The sequence below is a fragment of the Camellia sinensis genome, chromosome 14 (assembly GCF_055761805.1).
Source record: "Camellia sinensis isolate YWXY chromosome 14, ASM5576180v1, whole genome shotgun sequence".
NCBI classification, from domain to species: Eukaryota; Viridiplantae; Streptophyta; class Magnoliopsida; order Ericales; family Theaceae; genus Camellia; species Camellia sinensis.
Genome location: NC_138974.1, coordinates 130,014,930 through 130,036,210, shown reverse-complemented (window position 1 = coordinate 130,036,210; position 21,281 = coordinate 130,014,930). Strand labels below are relative to the sequence as shown.

Here is a 21,281-nt window from a genome sequence, read left to right as displayed (position 1 = left end):
AAGCCAGAGCGTCTGCATGTTTGTTCTGATCTCGGGTTATTTGGTTCAATTCATGGTGGTTGTAGACGCGCTCGAACGTCCCGGGAAAATCCCGTTTTGTTCATTGGGTTCACTACAGTTCGGACTCAATGTCACGGTTCTTAATCTGATCTTGGAAAGTACAATACGGGATTGATAAATCGCCAAAGAGTCCAAATCCGGCAAATCGTTTTGAAAAAATAATTTTTAGAAAGAAGTGCCAAACATGGACTGCTTCGCCAGATACAGAGTTGTTACCTAAATATTTTATTTTTGAAAAATTTAGGAAACCCTGACTCGTGCCTAAGGCCACGTTTCCGTCATCACCAAAGTTGCCTCGGCTCGGGAACTTGAGTACGAGAGGGGAAGGTCATGCAATGAGCACCCCCGCTCGCCCGATCAAAGATCGACCTTTACTAACATGATATCTTGTTTTTGAAAACACATGTCCTCTTATTCCGGTTATTAACCTAGAATTACTATGTGATACGCACGGCATACAAGTATAGACTGGATCGCCTAAGTTGGAACAAAACATCTCATGTTTGTTTTTGAAAGCGATTTACTACTCGTAAGTAGGCTAAAATGCAGATTTTGCCACCCTCAAGTGGGCTTAGAAAAACATGGTGATTTGTCACTCTCAAGTGGGTTTAAAACTCGCAATCAATGAATTGTTCCAATTTAAGTAATCCAACCTTCACCCACAGGCATTCAGGCAGTTATATCACATAAGCAGTTAGCCTCATGGCAAGCATGCTATCATGGCAGTCACTTACACACATGCAAGGATGCTAAAGCATAAACACTTACCGAGTACTCCGAGCCAAAACAAAAGCTATGTTAGAAATCAATGCATGATCCTAGCTATGCCAAGAAGGCCTAATGCAACACATACAAAATGAAACTAAGATAGGCTCGACTATTCTAACATGTCATGTGAAATGCAATTTGATACATGTATTCAAATAGGAACTGAAATACAATGCAGTTAGTATGATGCGCCGAGCCCGGTGCATGCAAGACAGATGAATGGATGCAAATATGTGAGCATAAGGATGCTAATTGAAACATGCCCTAAGACTAACCATCGTAAGCTGGTAAATAAAAGGGAGAAAGAAATGGGGGTTGGAAGACATGCATCACACACACGCACACTTATTTACAACAGTTGTGCCCTTTCGACGGAAGGTCCGAATAAATAATACAAAATCGACTAATTAACTAACTATTCTAGCTAATTAATTATTACACAACCAAATTGAAACAAATACACATTCTAAGCTAACAAAAGTACTGAAATGGCCTCGTGACGAGGGATGCATGCATGCTCTAATTGCCTCGCTCGGAAATCCATCGCGATGCCCCGATTTGCCTCTGTTTGCAACTAGTCCCAGAACACTGCACAAAGCTTCAGAAGGCTAAAACTCCACCATGGGAACCTGTAGGGATGCTGTCGACCAATTGTTGGCATTGGAGACCACCTGCCGACCATTTTTTATGCTGAAAATCAGAAAAAGTGGTCGGCCAACCACTTTATCTGGTCGGCCGACCAGTTTTTGCTGCTGGTTTCTGGTTTCCTGCAATAGAGAGCAAGAAAAGGGCATAGCAAAGTATTTGCAACACATGTATGCACAACCACCCTCCCTATCATTACGTAAGCTCAAGGGAGTATGGTTCTCGACCCTCGGGCCACCAATCACGCATCTTGATGCATGATGGCCGAGGAGCCAAATTGCACAACTCAAAATGAAATGAATGCACACACGAACACATAAAGCCTAAAACTCCATCATGTATAGTCAAGAGTGTCGATGACCAAGAATTGAGGCACGTTTCATCACTTCGAGTATGAAACTTCCCTCGTTTCCCGTGTTTGGACTAACTCCTATTGCAAACACAATGCAACAAATAACATGGCATGGCATACACAATGCGGCTCAAGCATGCAAACATTCAATGCAATGAAACAAGCATATGAACACGATGCAAGGGACAAGCATGAAAACATGCAACTAACATACTAGCATACACAATGCTATGAACTACATGGCATACACAATGCTCATGACAACTAGTGTACACAATGCACATGGTAACTAGCATACGCTAGGCAATGGACATGGCATGCACAAATGCAATAATCAATCATGGAACGACATGGCATTCTCAATGCTATGAACCACATGGCATACTCAATGCACAATGGACTTAAACCAAAATGGATAGGCCTTAGCCATGTCCAAATCAGTGGCCATAATGCTAAAATGAAGGCATCGAAAACACATACAAACATGCATGCCAATTGGCTCACCAATTGAGGCACTAAGGTGCAACTCTCAAGAGCACTAAAAGAGTGAAAAGCATGGAAGTGTAGCAACACTAAATGCACTGAAATAAGGTAAGAAATGATGCCAAATCATTCAATCAACACAAGTATAGCATGGTAGGATCCTTAAAGCATGAAGTTATCAAAGAGGACTACAAAGGAGGCATGCAATTCATGGCAAAAATACATGAACTAAGCATGGACAGAGCTTAAGTAGGTCAAAATAAGGACCTAAACATGCTGAGATGAGGGCTTAAATACATAGGCAAGATGGCATGCATGCTAGGCCACAAACAAGGCAACAATGCATAACACTCAAAGGCATTCAAAGCATGAATAAAGTGGGAACATAACAATGCTATAAGCTCTGAGATGAAGTATTAAATGATGTCAAATCATCTAAATAGTTCAAGGATAGCATGCAATGGTGCTCAAAGCTTGAGGCAAGCAAGAGCATTTATACTACAAGTATACAAAACATGAAGCATGTGACCAACAACCCAAAACAGTCCTAGTACATGTTAAAATGAGTCTAAAATATGCATGGAAGTAGGCCAAAATATGCTAGCATGAAGGGCATGAAGCATGGTAAATGCAAGGCAAATAAGGTGGATTACACTGCACCTATTACGACCAAGCATGTGATGACTTAACCAATAAAAATCAGAGTTATATCATGGCATAATAACCCCAAATAACCACTAAAATGATGGCTCGCAAGCTATGGCATGAAGGCATACACAATGATTCATGTTAAGGCATAAAAGGGGCAAACCCTCCAACGCATTGAATGTGTGACAAATGTGAATGTATGGCCATGAAACATGGACTGAAATCACATAACAAGTGATGCCAAATCACTGAAATAGGCCAAGCAATGCATGCTAGTGGACTCAATACATAAGGCTAACAAGCTAGATTGAACCAAGGCTATACAAAGCAAGTCATGCATGACCAAAACAACCAAAATCAGACCTTAGACATGATAAAACATGAACAAAATCTTCTTTAATCTAAGCCAAAAGCATGCTAAAATGACATGTCGAAGCATGATGCATGTTAGGCTATTTCAAGGAGTTGCACTATAAGTGCATGAGGCATGCAAGGGCCAACCAAATCAGCAAAAAACGGAGTCATGACATGTCAAATGATGGCCAAAAATCTACTGAAATGGAGCCAATACATGCTAGAAAGACATGCTACTTTGATAAGTCACAAATGGGAATACACTACACATACAAGAAGCAAACACAAGGTGGCCAAACCAGCCATAGACAGAGCTAAGGCAGGCCCTAAAAGTCATGAAAAAGTGCCTGAACCAAGCCTTGAAAGTATGAGGATGCATGCTCCTTTGATAGGCCCAAAATGCAAGCAAACAAAACAAGAAGAGAGGGGATCACCCCCCTCTGATTTGAGGCCTCAAAACCACATGCCTACAACTGAAAATCCACCGGATTTCATTGGCTAGAAGGCCAAGCAAGGACTAGCTCAAAGGCCCTAAACCATGGCACAAAACAAGGCCAAACAAGGCATGCAAGAGGGTAGAAGACCATCAACACCCAAGAGGCCTTAAACAAACATCAAAAACACTTAAATACAAAACTTTTTCTAGTTGAAAGCAAGGCCTAAATAAGCATGCAAATGAGACCAAGAGAGCAACCAAAATAAAGCTTAAGAGGGAGAAAAGAGGTTACCCTTGAAGCACTGCAAAACCAGCAGATTTCTTAGCCAAGAATCAGCTTTTTAACCTCCAAAAAAGTCCTCCAAGAACCTCAGTTCAATGATGAGGGTGTATGGTTAAGTGTTGTGGTGCAAAAGTGAAGAACAACACACTCTTTAGGCACCAAATATAGACATATATAAAGACATATACTTATGCCTTAGGAAAATTTCAGAACCTCTCCTATGGAGAGGGAGAGCCTCTCTTATAGAAAAACAAAGGTTCAAGCTTCTTGGAGAAGCTAAAACTTGGTTGCAATCCCTCCATACACGTGTATGGAGAATACAGTCTGTGCCCTCCAGCTGGCACAGTTGGCATCTACGTAGTCTGCCAAAACAGGGGGAGAGCTGCCGACCACTTTAAGTGGTCGGCCTGCTACTTGCAATGGTCGGCTGACCACTTCAAGTGGTCTCCCAGAAAAAAAGTGGTCAGCCAGGGAAATTGATGGTCTCCACACTGAAAGCAAGCCAAGGGTGGTGGGAGAGACTAGAAAAGGTGGCCTAAAGACCAAGAAAACCAGTTTCCCGACCAGAAAATCGGCTGGTGGGAAGGAAAGTGGTCTCCAAGGGAAAAACTTGTCTCCCACCCTCGTACCACTTTCCAAACAAGGAATACAAGATTTGTACCAAAAACAAGCCAAAACGGATGCAAGACAAGAGTTCGGGAGGCAAAGCGCGCAGCTGGGAGCCTCAAAAACAAGCTGTCGAGCACCAAAAGTGGTACACGACCACAACAGTGGTCCCTCGGACCCCAGTGTCCCTCTAGGGAGAGGAAGCAAGGTGTGGTTCGAAAACCAAGCCAAACGGAGAACGTTAAGCGGTCCCAAGACAAGGTGCAAGGTCGAAGGCTCCAAAAATCAGAAATTAGTCTCCAAACGGGAAAAGTGGCCTACGACCACGAAAAGTAGTCTACGACCACAGAGAGATGGTCTACAAGACCTCTCCCTCCCTCCAGGAAGAGAAACAGAGTTCGATCCTCAGACCGAGTCGAAGCATAAAAGAGTTCAAAGGCCCGGAGGCAAGGCTCTCAGCCAAAACTCCGAAACCTCTAAACGAGCACAACATGCACTATCACCGAATGCTCAATCGATGACGTCCAAGTCTTAAGGTCGGTCAAAACTGGGGTGTCTACAGTGGTTGAATTTTCCCAACAAGGAACTCGCCGTTTTCATGTAAGCTATCATACGGTCGTTTTTAGCTGTGTATTCCTCTTCAATTGATTAATGACTAACTTTGAGTCACAAAAGATCAGTAGACGCCGAGCACCCAAGAGATGTGCATTCCGTAAGCCGGTTAACAATGCTTCATATTCGGCCTCGTTGTTTGATGCTTCAAAGCCGAGTTTGACTGCTTGCTTGATTATTGCCCTGTCGGGAGCCATGATCACTACACCCACCCCACTGCCACGTTGGTTGGATGATCCGAAACAGTACAACTGCCAAATGTCCCCCACATCAATTCTCCAGTTCGGCTTAGATTGAATTTGATCAGACTTATAGTCGGCGAGGCATCCAATGAATTCGCCCACAAAGTCGGCGAGCACTTGCCCCTTGATCGAGGGTCTGGGCAGAAATTGAATATCATACTGGCCAAGTTCTAGAGCCCATTTTGAAATGCGCCCTGATGCTTCTGCACTGCGGAGTACTGACCGGAGGGGGTAGTCCGTGAGTACCCCAATACAATGCCCCTGAAAATAATGCATCAGTTTTCTTGCTGCCTTAACGAGAGCCAAGATGAGTTTCTCTAATGGAAGGTAACGTGTTTCGGCGTCAACCATTGCTTTGTTCACATAATAGACTGGTCGCTGCTCCCCAAGTTCTTCCTTTATCAGTACGACGCTGACAGCCTGGTCGAAAACTGCCAGATATAAAATGAGCGGATCACCTGCCGAAGGTATTGTCAAGAGTGGAACTGATCGGAGGTAAGCCTTCAAACCGTTCAAAGTGGCTTCGCACTCAGAGGTCCATTTAAAAGCTTTACCCTGCCGAAGGGTATGAAAGAATTGTCGGCAGCGATCTATGGAACGACTGATGAACCTGTTGAGTGCGGCGGCCATCCCCATCAGCTTTTGAACCTCTTTGACCAATCGAGGAGAGCCGATTTCAAGGATTGCTATGATTTGCCTTGGGTTGGCTTCGATTCTGCGGTGGTTAACAATGAAGCCAAGGAATTTTTCGGATCCGATCCCGAATACACATTTGGAGGCATTCAGCTTTATTTTGTACTTGCATAGAATGCCGAATGTCTCTTCTAGATCGGCCAGGTGAGTTTGCTCTTCTTTGGACTTGACCACCATATCATCAATATACACTTCCATAATACGACCGAGTTGCTCCCTGAACATGGCAATGACTAGTCTTTGGTAAGTTGCCTCCGCATTCTTCAGCCCGAAAGGCATAACCTTAGAGCAACAGGTTCCTCTTGGGGTGAGGAATACAGTTTTCTCTGGGTCGTTCGGATGCATGGCAATTTGATGGCAGCCTCTGTAGGCATCCAAGAAGCTCATACGTTGATGATGTGTGATGGCATCTACGAGTTGGTCTATTCTAGGGAGGGGAAAGCAATCCTTGGGACAAGCTTTGTTTAAGTCTGTGAAGTCCACACAAATACGCCAAGTCCCATTTTTCTTCTTTACAACCACAATATTCGACAACCATATGGGATAGGTCACTTCTTGGATCGCCCTGGCATCAAGCAACCGGTCAACTTCTTCAACAACGGCAATAGTGTGTTCTGCGGCTGAGCGCCGGCTTTTCTGAATAATCGATTTACATTTGGGGTCAACGTTTAAACGGTGCTGAGAAAAAGATGGATCCACCCCCGACATTTCATATGGCGACCACGCGAATATATCAAAGTTGTCGAGTAAGAAAGAAATTAGCTGCTGCCTGTCAACTTTATTCAAGGTAGCGCCGACCATGAAGAACTTGTCAGGATTCCCGTCAATTTCAACTCGATCTAGGGCCTCGGTTGCCTTTTCACTTGGGGGCTACCCAACATCGTCGAGGCTCTCTCGATCCGGCACCTCAATAGAATTCACTTCCAGCTCTCTTAGTGTTTTTGGGGCAAGAAGATAACATGCTTGTGCCGATTTCTAGGAACCACAAATTTGTTCAATGCCGCGTTTAGTTGGGAAGCGAAGTAGTTGATGATAGGTGCTTGGCACGGCCTGCATGGTATGTAGCCAAGTTCGTCCCATGATGAAATTATACGGTGAAGGAAGCTTTGCAACCAAAAATTCCACATCTACTGATCAGGAGCCCGTTCAGACTGGAAGCGTGATTTTGCCCAACGGATATTCCGGATTAACGTTGAAGCCAAATAACGGATAATAGGCTGGAGACAGGTCCGACTCAGTGAAGCCGAGTTTGATGAAGGTCTTGTAGTACATAACTTCCGAAGTGCTCCCCTGGTCAATGAGAACACGTTCAATGGTGAATCAGTTTACGCGTAGTTCGATGACCAAGGGATCAATGTGGAGGAGCGTTACACTGGCCAAATCTGAATCATCGAAAGTGATACTCGCAGCTTCATAGGGCTGTTTCGCTGGAGTGATCTACTTATGGGGATTAGGATGCGACTGAATTATGTGTACGGCGGATGTTGTCGGCAAGCTGTATATCATATGGATTACGCCGAGCAGAGATGAATCCTGTCGTAAAGCAACTGTTTTGGTTGAGTTGTTCTTTTGAACGTGTTGCTTAAGCCGACCGTCTTGTACCAACTCCTCAATGTGATCTTTCAAAGCATAGCAGCTGTCGGTATCATGACCGTGGTCTTTGTGATATTCGCACCGCCTATCCCAGCTCCTCGTATCGGGAGGTCCCACCATCTCGGGTGGCCATTTGAAGAACGACAGATGTTGAACTTTAGACATAACCGTGCTGATCGGCTCTGAAAACTCTGTATATTTCTTGTCCGCACACCTTATGCACCTGCTATCCACTTGAAGTTGTTCATTAGCCCGGTGTGGACATTGGTCATTTGATCGGCGTGAATTTCGTCTTTTGTCTCGTTTAGTCTGATTTCGTGGTTCAGGGCTCCATGATGGTACAGAATTTATCGACTGAACGATTTCAGATGGGGCCATCTTGTTGGCCTTGTGCCCGACTTTGACCCAAGCATCATCTTCCACTTTGTAGTATTCCTCGACTTTCTTCATTAACGACCAGACTGTTTTAGGGGGCCCCCTGGTCAAAGAACTACGGAGGGCACTATCACGATGCAACCCCATTTTAAAGGCGATGATGGCCATGGAGTCATTGCAGGCATCATCGACGAGATTAAAGCATTCCCAAAAGCGCGCCGAATACGCATGTAAGGTTTCCCCTGGCTGGATTTGCATTGACCAGAGAGAATCGGCTTGCTTCGGCTGGACCTCATTGGTGATGAACCTTGCCCTAAAGGATTTTTGAAGTTGATGGAAGCTTTTAATCGATGCCTGTTCCAATTTATAATACCATCTGACGACCAACGGTCCCAAACTACTCGGGAATATTCGGCACATGAGGGCCTCGTTATCTGCATGTAGCATCATGGCTTGCTTATAATGATGGATGCAATCGGTGGGATCCGATTTCCCGTCGTATAGGGTAAACGATGGGGCTTTGAACTTTTTGGGTAATACTGCCCTTGCAATCCGTCGTACAAAGGGATCGTGTTGGTCTTCTTCGTCTGAATCATTTCTTCTGCGCTTATTTCGTGCACACGAACTTCCTTCAGAAGAGCTGGAGACTTCGACTCGTCCCTTCTTTGCAGGTTCTGGGGATGATGAGTCCAAATCACTGCCATTATCGTGTCTCCGAACTCGAGGTCGTCGCCGTCCTTTCTCAGAGGTTGACCTGGGTCTTGGCGCGCAGCCTATTGGGATTTTGCCACCTTCAAGGCCAAATCCTATCGAAGACGCTCGTTCTCAGCCATCATGTTTTCCAACCTCTGTTCATTTTGCTTCGCTTGATCCATAATCGCTTGCATTGTCTCATGCGCTGAAGTTGAAGGTGAGTCGAAGTTCAAGGCCCTTCGTGCAGCAATATTCTCTAGTCCAAGCATGTTGCTTGGAGTGGTATCATCTCGTGGTGTAAGGTCGTCAGTGACTACCAGAGGATCTTCCGTCATGCCTGCCATGGATATGCTGGAGTATTCCCACAGACAGTGCCAATTGTGGAGAAGTGGTTCGGAAATACTCTTTAGACCTAGTAAGACGCTCGTGATCGTCAGCTAGTCACCTGAAAAGGAATGAACACTCCGGTCGGGGGTGCCGGAATTAGCACTCCGACGGATAAGTCAGTGTATACTCTCTTGGTTGCTTATATCTCAAGTTAAACTTATTTTTTCTCACATACATTTTTTTTGATTGATGATCCTCTATTTATATTCTTCCCCTTGGGCCTTTGGATCGGGCCCACCATTGATCCATTGCATGTATATTTATTCGGCTTTTGTTCTACTAGTTGGAATGCCGATTATCCTATTCGGCTCTTCGATCGACTAGTATCAATGTCGAATACAAGTTACGTCCCTGACTGATCTCATACCTGTATCCAGCCTTACTACCCTCAGAATATTCGGCTCCCACAATTAATTATATCTTGCTTGACCATGTGACCTACACCAATGAAATTGAAGAAATCCTCTAACCTTTGTTTCTAGATAATTAAACATGTCAGTTTTTATAGCCTTGTTAATTAAAGTGTAGCTTGTACTAAACCTAGCCAGCATTTTTCACCATATTCTAAAATAATAATAATAATAATAATAATAGTAATAATCCCAGTTGACATGCTTGTATGGCTCTGTTCATAATTTGCGTTGCTTCCCGTGGCTTTTTTTGTATTTACTACCAGCTTTGGTATCAACTTTCAAAGACTCTAGCAGAGGATGCTGCCTGGAAGTTCTCAAAAGAGAAAGGTATTAACATGGTTGTAATAAACCCATCAATGGTTGTTGGTCCTTTGTTACAACCAACACTTAATTCAACTGCTGCTGCTATCTTGGAATTAATAAATGGCAAGTATTTTTGAAATGTTTGAAATGCTTACCATCCTAAGTTCTTTGAAATGTTTTTTCCCATTCACTTTGCTTTTCTGTTGTGCAGGTTCACAAACATATCCAAATGCTTCCTATAGATGGATTAATGTTAAAGATGTTGCAAATGCACACATTCAAGCATATGAAATTCCTTCGGCCAGCAGAAGATATTGTTTAGTTGACAGAATCACACACTTCTCTGAAGTTGTGAAAATACTACACAAGTTTTATCCTTCTTTTCAAATTCTAGAAAAGTAAGTGTTTGTGATTTGCTGTTGACTTTAATTGTACCTTTGTAAAGTAGTAATTTCCTTTGGAATTGAAGCTCCATTTCACACACACACACACACACAGAAAAAGCATTTCTAAATCTTCTTCTGGAAATGTTGTCCATGTTCTTTATAGTTTTACCAATTAAATTCAGACTATTTATCTCAGCTCAATTAAGTGTCATAAAATATGGGCATATCAGGACATCCTCAATCAACATATCTATTCTTTTGTCTTTTGCCAGCTTTTTATGTGGCATCTTGTCGGGCCCCAATTGTTTTTATAATAGTAGATGCAGTTCCAACTACATCAACTATCTTTAATGTGCTTTCACATGATTCCTTTTTCCTTTTTGGCTATGATGTAATTTACATTTCATGGGACAAATATAATAGTAGATGTGGTGAAGCTTTAATGAGAAAGCCATCCTTGAGAGAAGAGTAGTTGTGGGTCTCTATTATTTTAAGTGAGGACATTCAAATTGAAGATACTTTGGTGCTGTCAACGATTTTTAAGACATGACAAGTGGCAACAAGACTTGATTAATATTAGCTGTTATTCTATTTTCTGATTATAACTACTACATTCGAACAAGTGCTTAATTCTTTATACTTTCAGAAGAATTTGTCCTTTTCATTTGTTGAAATAAGTTTACTGATTAATGGTAAACTTAAAGTTCTTATTAAACTCATTTATTGGGTCTAATGGGTTTGTTTTAGCAAGACAAGCAAAAAATTTGTAGAGCTTTCTGTAACTTCATTAAAATTAGGAATTTTAAAATGTGGCATGTAGTGTTTTGTAGGAGGTAATTGTTCCAACTTCCAATCATAAGGATATTGTCATTCTTTACCATTAGTTTTTTTTTTCATAAATTTTTTATTGTCATATTGCATTGATGTCTTTCTATAATATTTGTTGATATTCCTTGAAAAAGTCAGTATTTCAATAATATTTGTTGATATTCCTTGAAAAAGTCAGTATTTCAATAATATTTGTTGATATTCCTTGAAAAGGTCAGTATTTCAATAATATTTGTTGATATTCCTTGAAAATGTCATTCTTTTTTTCCATTTTTACTTCCGATTGATGAATGTGTCTCTAAAGATTAGTTTCAAAACTTTTAAATGTTCTAAGTGGCACATGAAACTTCAATTTGGCCAATTTATTTTTGTTTTATTGGTTTTTATTATAAATTATATTTCTAATTAGTTATATCATCATTTTCTTCCCTTTTTCGATATGCTTTACATGCTTACGGATGACAAACCGTATATACCAGCAAACCAAGTATCTGTGTGTACAATTTACCACACTAGATGATTGTGGATCGGAGCTCCGCACTTGATTGGACGATCCAGGAATGGAGACCCTGCAACAATGAGCACCATTTGAGCTACCCAGCTGGGGTTGGCTGAATAACCCCTCCGATATGGGAGTGAGAGATCAGAGAAGATGAGGGGTACTCTCAGTGTTGAGAGAGTTGTGCTTTGGTGAGTATAGTTCAGCTTATATCAGTTACCTTCAGTGCGAGATCAGTGTAGTTTATATAGAACTCCTTGCTTGTTGCCCAAGATGGTTTCATGGAGCTCTAGTGCTACAAAGTTTCCTTTTAGCAGTTCCCAAGGTGGGGAACCATCTGGTAGCTGACATTACAAGAATTAACACTTTTGGCAACAAAAAAATTGGTCGCTAAAAGTCAATTTTTGGTTGGCAAAAGTTATCCGCAACCAATTTTTTTGGTCGCTACTTTGGTCGCCAATTGAGGGTCGGCAAAAGTAATTCGCGACCAAAATTTTGGTTGGTCGGCAAAAGTTAGATTTGCCGACTAAATTTTTGGTCGCTAAATATTTAATGACCGCGACTAATTCATTTTGTCGCTAAAACACTTTGGTCGCGAAAAGTGATATTTTCCCGACCAAATTTCTTAGTCGCCAATTGTCACATTTTGCGACCAAAAAGTTCGGTCGCCAATTATCACATTTCACGACCAAAAAATTTGGTTGCCATTTGTTACTTTTCGCGACCAAAACTTTTGGTCGGCAAAAGTGATTTTCCACGACCAAAATTGTTTTGGTCAGCAATAGATGTATTTTTTGCGACCAAAACTCTTGGTCGGCAATTGTCATTTTTTGCGAAAAAAAATTATTTTGGATGTCGCGACTAATAAATTGGTCGCCAAAGCAGGAAAACAATACACCTGTAATATTTAGCGAATTCATAATCAAACTAGGACGAATTCATAATCAAAATAGGTCTTATTATAAAATTTTCTATATCCAAGTTTCAACACATAACTCAGCAGCAACAACATTGATTCGAAAAACAAGGAACAATTCACAAAACCCTATTCTAAACCCCAAAAAACAAAAAACAATTCATTCCAACAAAAATTTAACATAATCAGCATCAATTTCAAAAAAAAAAGAACATCTGGTGTTAACAAGGTTGATTGTTGTTCTTTTTTATGTAGGGCATCCAGCTCCTTTTTGGCCTCTGCAAATCTCTCTTTGTCGTACATGTCAACAAGGTAAACTACGGAATCCACCTGCATGATGATAAAAAATTATATACTATTTGTGAACAAAATAGTATAAGCACTGTCATATAAATGAGCTGTGATTTGTCCTTTTCGTGCCTTGACAGTGAAAAAAACTAACAGCAATAACAATAACAGGATGGAAAATTAAATCGCTTTGGTCGTGTAATCAATGATACATTGATGAAAACACTGAAGGTCAAATAAAAATCATTCACCAAAGCTTAACATGCTTTACTTACAACATTTGCAGATTCATCATTTTCCAAATATATTTCGGGATTTCACCAGAAATGTTGCAGTTTCTCAAAACCCTAAATACGAAAAAAATGAATAAAATTAAACTCAGGATGAAACTCACCTATACACACTATAAATATTGAACATTATAAATTATATAATCATCAAACATACAATCTTACTAGCCCTGTAGTGTTGCTCAAGGTAGGAAATTCCGGAGCCATCCCATTTATGTCACTGATTCTCCTGGTCAAAGAGATCACACCATGAGCAATTCCATCAACAGTACGCTATCAATCAAATAAATCAACAAAATAACATTACCTCCTAAAACTACTTTGTTGCTATAAGAATGTTTTGTACTCACAATTCAGTTAATTGATTCAAAAGGGATATGTTTGATGGAATGGGTCCCTCCAATCCACTTCCATGCATTTCTCTTCATCGACACAAATTAGAATTGAATGGTTATATACAAATAACGGAAAAACCATCACTGCTTTTAGCCGATCTGAAAAGGCATTTTTCGGAAGATCAGAATCTTACAATCTCGCAAGTTGTTTCCAGTTCTGTATGAAATCAGGTATTGCTCCACTGAAGTTGTTGTCATTTATCCTACTGCATTGTGCAAGAAACTGGTGCTGAACCGACACCATCATTGAAATAATATAGGAAATCATATAAGATATTGTAGTAGCTTACAAATCAGTCAAATTTATTAACCCAACAAATAAAGGTGGCAGATTTCCACTCAATCAATTCGAGGACAATACCCTGAAGTTGCAACAACATGTAGCCAAACAAATGAGTTGGATATTCTTTCATCCTTGTCAAATTGATTCAAGGAGTAAGTGTAAGTAAACAAGGAATGACATGTCTTACAAAGTTTTCAAGTTACGTAGTTTCCCGAGTTCAGGAGAAACACTGCCAGAAAATTGATTTGCTTCAAGACTCCTGGATCAAAATATCCATTGAGATTGCTAAAAGAAAAAAAAATTATAATAAATAAATAAAATCACTACTACAGTTTCTTAAAAATGCGTGAGCAAAAATGATGCCACTATTGTTGGGATGTAAATATATACCATGTTGAGATTGAGAAAAATAAAAACACATAAAATGAGATAAAATCCAGTTTCAGTTATTTAAGGGGTGAAAAATAAAAACACAAGTGTTATTTGAGGGGTGAAAAAAACCTAAATCTAATAGATTATTACACCTAATTTAACATCAAAGATGCTAGAAACTGGTATTCAACATGAGCTAATAAGCCTTAATCCCAACCAATTAGGGCCAGTACATGGATCTGTTGGTGTGTAAAGCCATCTCTTTGGCAAAGTTCAAGGCAATCAAGACCACTGTCACCACACGATGTAAAACAACTCTCGTGAGAATTTTTTGGAACACCTAGCGGGCAAAATGAAGTTGATTTTTCAAAGTTATCTTCTATATATAAACATAAAAAGTAGTAATATTATTAAAAGAAACTCCTAAAAAGAATAGAAGTTGAGCTATAACAATTCAAAAATCATCTTCCAAGTGTCCCATCCTATCGATCAAGAATGTGCTAGCAATAGTAATGGCCAAACTACAATTTCATATTACGCTTGTGGACATTATCTAATGAACTAAGTCTAATTTGGCCCTCGTTTTGCACTAGCTTTAGGTTACTATGCAGCTAATTTGATTTTAATACAGGAGTCCAAAGCATTTAAATAATTTTTGGAATTGCTACACACAAACTGTAGTAGTTCATGGGTTTCAGGTTGTTTACATTTTATGGTAATTAGGTCCACAATATTTTCAACAATCAAAAGATTCTAAAGCTTCCTATCTTAGTTGCATGAACCAAGGGCAAGGTTCGGGCAGGGGCAGGGGCACATAGAAGAGTCTAAAGTTGAGAGCACCTAAGGGAGCATTTATATACAAATATATAAATATACTGTACAAAAATAATTTTGTTGCTTTGTTGTAATATATATATATATATATATTAAAACTCAACATTATTCCACTACTGTTAAACAAAAGAATGGTAAGTTTTCATTACAGAAGTAATAATTCATTACCAATAATAACATATATTTTTCTCCTCAATCCTTATACAACCCAAATGGAAAGATCAATCAAATTCTCATCCTTTAATTTCTAATAGGAGAGCCAAAATCTAGGTAAAATATATGTTCTCTACAAAATTTCTTTTGCCTTGGTTGCTTTTCTTTTTATTTGTTTGGGATTTGTATGTTTGAATCGTAACGTGATTCAATCTCGACAAGTACATGGTTCTAACAAAATTCTTTCTCTAAACCAGGGAAATCACAGTTTTAAGAGGGAAAACATCACCCCTAATAGGAAATTCTAACCTTCCTGTTTTAAAGATTTGAGTTTGTGTTATTTGTCATGTAACCCAAGCTTAAGGGGGTCATTCCAACAAAATTCTAGCTAGGGTTCCTAGAATATTTTTCCCCTTTCTATTCCTCATCTTCTTTTCTTTTTTCTTTTCCATAAAAATATGATATTTCCTATTCACAGTATAATAGCCTCATGAAAACCCTAGTCTATTATGTCCTAATTAACTCTCTCTTTCTTACCTATGGCCATTTATTTATCACTAGAAACCCTAAAACAAAAGCTCAAAAATCACTGCAGGAAATTGTGTTGCAATTTCAGCAACCGATACCTTCTAAATCAATCAAATTTCTTTGCTTCCCCCCAGTTACATGTACACAAACATTAGCACCTAGGGAGAATTGAATCCCCAACCTCTCGCAAGAATTTACGTCTTGAAAATCAGTTTTTTTAAGACACTTAAATCCTCATATAATCAAGTTTATTCATAGATTTTCTTAAGCTGAATCTAATACTAGGCTTTATTTGGTGTTTTTGTAGGTGCCTCAACTGTCCTCTACCGAGATGTTTGGCATTCGCTCAAAACCATTCGTGCTATAAGAGTATGTTGTTCTGGCAAAATTAGTTACTGCAATCAAAGTAATAAATGTAATTAGATGAATCAGACTGTTTATGAATAACCAAAGTACCATCTCCACATAATAGAAGCTTGAAACAAAATAAAAATTCAATTTTGAGAAAGATGAAGTGAGAAGTGTACCTCCATATATGTATATATATATTGATTAGGCTTCTAAATATGCGTTTTTGCTATATTTTCCTCCATCACTTGCAAGAATTTATATATATATGGTCTGTTCATGTAATTACCATGTTAAGTAGTTGTACATAATTACCCATTTCAATTGTCACTGCTTCAATGTTTACCAGCTGTGAGGGTACTATTACCAAGTCTCTGAAATGACACAAGCATGCAGATTACACAGAACTCTGTTGGTGTGAAACGTCACACTTTTTTCCATTCTAAATATTATCTCCAACAGAAATTAAAAACAAAAAACTGAGTAAAAAATTCAATACTTGTGTAAGATTTACTAGAAAACTACACCTTAGGCCCAAAAGAGAAGATTATTATGAAGACAAAAACGCATAATTAGTTGAGAAAATAGAACATTATCAAGGGTGGGACCAAATATGTGGCTAGGGTTCCTGGTTATGTATTCAAGTTTCCCCTGATAAGCGGTTTACAAGAACAGAGCTGCATAAAACTTACTAATCTCTAATTATAGAAAATTCTTTGAGAAACCAACTTTAATAGGGTAGATAAAGTTTTAATTGCCTAATATTTAACAAAATCTTATGGAAAGTCCAGGCCATTCAAGGCAAGGCAACAAGGGACTACAGCCCATTCAAGAAACAATATAATGAGTGGGTATCAATAAATATTTTTTCCTACATTCCAAACATGTATAGAATGCTTTTGTCTTGTCTAAGTTCTGATATAGCATTATACATCCCCATGGACCAATTGACAATGTGTAAATTGCAGCTATAAACATATGTGAAACCACGCAAACCAAGAATTTATACATCTTAATGATTTTGATTCTCACAGTGCTAGGAACATGAACACACCTATCAGGGTAAGTATAAAGAGGGAAGAAAACAAATATAAACATAATACATGAATTGCTTTAAACATAATACAAATATAAACAAATATTTTTTTACAAATATAACCATCCTCAACTCTTTCAAACATTTCATCATATACCCGGCTTGCAATTTCAATTCGACCCTCTTTTACAAGCGCATTAAGCAAAGAATTGCAAGCAAGAACACTTGGAACAAAATTAGAAGTACTAAGCACAGTAGTATAAATTTCAAGGGCTTTATCAACTAACCCAGAATCCGAATATGCTCGAATTACAGCATCCAAAGCTTCCCGAGTCGGTAACTTGTCTTCAACTTTCATACTCTCCAACACAGTCTCAATCTCTCAAAACACTCTAGAGCTGGCCAAGAGCTTAAGAAGAGAAGAATAAGCAAACCCATGAAGAGAACAATCGTATGGGCGTTGAGTGACCCAATCAAAGAACTTCAAATCCAATTCGGGGTCGCGAATACGATCGAGCACCAAATGGGCAATGTCAGATGGGACGATTTCTTCTTCGGAAAGGTGGGTTTCGAGGGTGTCTTGCCATTGATTGTGGTGGTGGGTTTTGAGGATGTCACAGAGTTCGTTGACGAGTCGCTTGATGTGGGGTTTGAAGGAGAAGGAAGGGGAAGAACTGGGTTTGGGGTTGTGACGAGGTTTGATGCGGGAGAGAAGGGTTTTCGACATGAGAGAGAAAATGAGGTTTGAGGAGCCATCTGCTACTTCAAAAGTCTTGTTCCTTTCATTGTTCCACACTTGCAAGTTGCAACAGTAGTACATGCATACAACTAATGAGGAGTGCGATGGTTGTTCAAATTTCATTTCCCCCCTCCATCTTTCAAATTTCCCCCCAAACTTTTGGCGACCAAAAGATCAAATTAGTCGCAAAAACAAGTTCTTTCGCCGACAAATTTTTTTAGTCACCAAATCTCAATCAACGGCGACTAAAATATTTGTCGCTAAAAATACTAATTTGGCGACTGATTTTTTTTGGTTGCTGAAAATAAGTTTTTCGCGACCAAATTTTTGGTCGCCAAAAAATATGTGACCTTCCGCGACCAAATTTGTAGTTGGTCGGCAAAAGTATACCACTTTCTGCGACCAACATATTCTTTGGTCGCCAAAATATAACCTTCTACGACCAATAATATTTGGTCGCCAAAAATAATGATCATTCGCGACTAATTAATATTTGGTTTCCAAATGTCATTTTTTTGCGACCAATATTTTTTTGGTCGGCAAAAGTGGTCACAAAATGTGTAAATTCTTGTAGTGTGACCAAGGGTGTATATACTCATTGTAACCATGCTTGTAACAGATCACATTCCTTCGATCAACTGTTTCCGTGATTCTAGGGGGAGGGCACCAGCTGAGGTAGCACCCTCCATGTGCATGCATTCACAGCTTCCACGTTTCTCTATTAGGTTCTTTTGGCTCGACACCGTCATGCCTCTGCTCGGCCCTCTAGGAGATTGTTTGTAGAGACGGGCTAGCCTAGTAGGGTATCTTTGTATCGACTCGGCCCCTTTTGGGTTCGGTCCAAGGATCAGATCTTATGGCTCGGCCCAGCCCAGCATCGTAGTGGGATTGACCTTTCTACTACAGGCAGGGCCCAAGTGCTTGAGGACTTGGGTGGATTGTTAACGATGTAATTGGGCTAATCTAACTGGCCCACTTGCTTATCCTGCTTCTCAGGTCTTGAGTCTAATGGATTGGGCCGGCCCAAGGCTTGGATCTGACCCATTTTATATTTAGTCCCTTCATTTGCCTCCTAGCTCGCGCTAAGGTTCCCCTCAGGGAGAGCTATTGCTCTGTACTCCAAGCATGACGTCGCTTCGGATCCGCTCCAGTTCGACCTTGGTGACGGTTTAATCCTGACACGCCCCCTGCATGTGTCCTTTCATGGTGACACGTGGCAGCGTGGTACTAGTGCACAGAGATAATGTGCCGATTCCATACCAATGGTCATGATTTATGTACCTTTACGCCGGCTGGTGCAATATATGCTTTGGGGTTATCAATCCAAACCCCTTCATCTGTTTTCAAACTTTTAGAGAGTCCAAAACCCTTTCGATTCCTCTGAGTTGGTCTCGTCGATGCTCTGTCCATACGTTTCATTGCCATTATCATTCTCATTTCGAGGCCGCCTACCTGTCACTACTGTTTCGATCTTTGTAAGTCCCCTTGAAATTTTTCTTTTCTTGCTCTTTTTTGTCTTGATCGCCCTCTTTGGCCCTTGTGCCATTGTTTCTGGCTCTGGTTCTATTCTTTGCTTAGTTTAAGTTTTGTCTTCGTCTTATTAGGTCTGGTTAATGGGGAAGTTTCGATCGTTTGTTGATACCCTAAGGCTATGGCCATGTTTCTCCGAGACTACGGTATCCCTGACGATATGACCCTTTCGTTGGCGAAGGTTGACGCCAAGCGCATAGGCACTAGGAGTACTGTTGCTTTCCCAGTCGCAGTCATTGTTGAAGGAGGGGTCCGATTTACCCTTGATCCTTTGGTGCGCCGATTCTTGCACCAAGTTCAGTTTTTTCCTATGCAGGTGTCTGTCAATCTGTTCCGAGTCGTCTATGGCGTCTCCGCTCTTAACAGGCAGTTGGGTTTGAATCTGGACATCTGGGACATTTTAGGTTGCTATACCCTTTCACAGAACAAGGATTACAACACTTATTATCTCCGTGTTCGTTCAGTCGATTGCCATCTTGTAACTGGCTTACCTGATTCGGACAAACATAATGACGATTTTCTGCAAGTCGATGGTAATTGGGAATTTCCTGCTGGGACTGAGTTCCAATCTGAATGGATGGCCCAAAAGGATGGCTACCCAGGTCCGAGTCCTTCCTCTTAGTATTTCTGTGTTTTTTGCCTTGTTTTGAATGTTGTTCTAATGTTGTTCTTCTTTTCTGCAGAGGCTTCCCGTTTTCAGGGCAGGTATAGACACCCTATTTTGACCGATCCTAAGACTTAGGGGCTTTCTTTTGATTACTCGATGATGAAAATAAGAATATGCTATCTCACAAAATTATCAGTGAAAAGATGGAATGTAAACTTTAATCTCAACCTCACACCCGTTTTTTGCCAAATTATTTTAGATCCATTCTCTATTTCCTTTATATATATATATATATATATTATGTTATATTATTATATAATTAAATTTATTCGGTGCCATGGTTTGACCCACATACCATACTTTTGTATATATATATATATATATATATATATATATATATATTATATTATATAAGGGTACTATTCCCCTTTTGAAAAATTCACCACACTCCCACCGTTTGCTTTTTTGTCTTCTTTTGCTTTAGACCACTTTGGTCAAATTATGATATGTATTTGGCCTACTAAAATATATTTTATTAGCCCATGTATTTTGTTATTTTATAATTTTATATATTTGTGTGTTTTTATATATTTTTTTGGATATTTGTACATATATTTATGCTAATAATACCTTTTATAGTATTATATTATAAAGTGCATAGTAATTTTACTGTGCAATGCATAGTAAAATCACTATGCACCTTTTGAAATCAGCTCCTTCCACCGTTTCTTCTTTTGTCATTTTCTTAAAATTATTTTCTATAAAAGGGGGAGAACAATTGAGGGGAGGAAGATGGAGGGAGAGATCAGAAAAGTCAGAGAGAATTAGATGAGAGAATCAAGGAGAAAAAAAAGAAGTGGTGCGAGAGAGTTTGAGGGAAAAAGAATCAGAAAGAAGGAAAATTAGTTTTTTTTAGAGAGAGATGGAAAATAAAATATTTTCTTACATATTTTATTTTTCTGAACCAAACTTTTATTTCCATTTTATCAATGCACCATTCAAAAACCAACCACTAAAGCTGCAATTTCAAATTTTGGACTGAGAATTGAGAACACATTCCACAGACTTGAGGTTAATCAAAAGAAAGTTTGTGAATCAGAAAATTCATCATTTCCCCGAAAGGTGAGTTTTCGCAAACTTTCATTTAATTTAAAAATGTGATATAATTTGTTTAAATACTTCATTTACTGTTTTTCATAACTTTTTTTTTTATCGCTTTAATGGGAAGGCTGCACCACCCACATATCTGTTATAAATTATTTTTTATATAATTGTTTTACCATTAATGAGAAGGGTGCACCAC

General features: G+C 39.6%; 1 protein-coding gene across 2 annotated transcripts; it reads right to left on the bottom strand.

Moving 5' to 3' along the window:
- Window positions 1-12,600: 12,600 nt before the first annotated feature.
- On the bottom strand, window positions 12,601-18,412 carry LOC114303335 (putative LRR receptor-like serine/threonine-protein kinase At1g53430). 2 transcript variants are annotated; one of them, XM_082904147.1, is made up of 8 exons: window positions 17,390-18,412; window positions 14,019-14,090; window positions 13,839-13,910; window positions 13,683-13,754; window positions 13,504-13,575; window positions 13,311-13,382; window positions 13,139-13,210; window positions 12,601-12,905 (listed from the first exon to the last, which is right to left on the bottom strand). In XM_082904147.1, exons 5-8 carry the CDS (start codon window positions 13,569-13,571, stop codon window positions 12,893-12,895), a joined length of 225 nt encoding a protein of 74 aa, XP_082760273.1. In that variant the 5' UTR covers window positions 13,572-13,575; window positions 13,683-13,754; window positions 13,839-13,910; window positions 14,019-14,090; window positions 17,390-18,412; the 3' UTR covers window positions 12,601-12,892. The 2 variants fall into 2 exon arrangements, with proteins under 2 accessions (XP_082760273.1, XP_082760272.1); XM_082904146.1 differs by having other exon boundaries at window positions 13,683-13,910.
- Window positions 18,413-21,281: the final 2,869 nt, after the last annotated feature.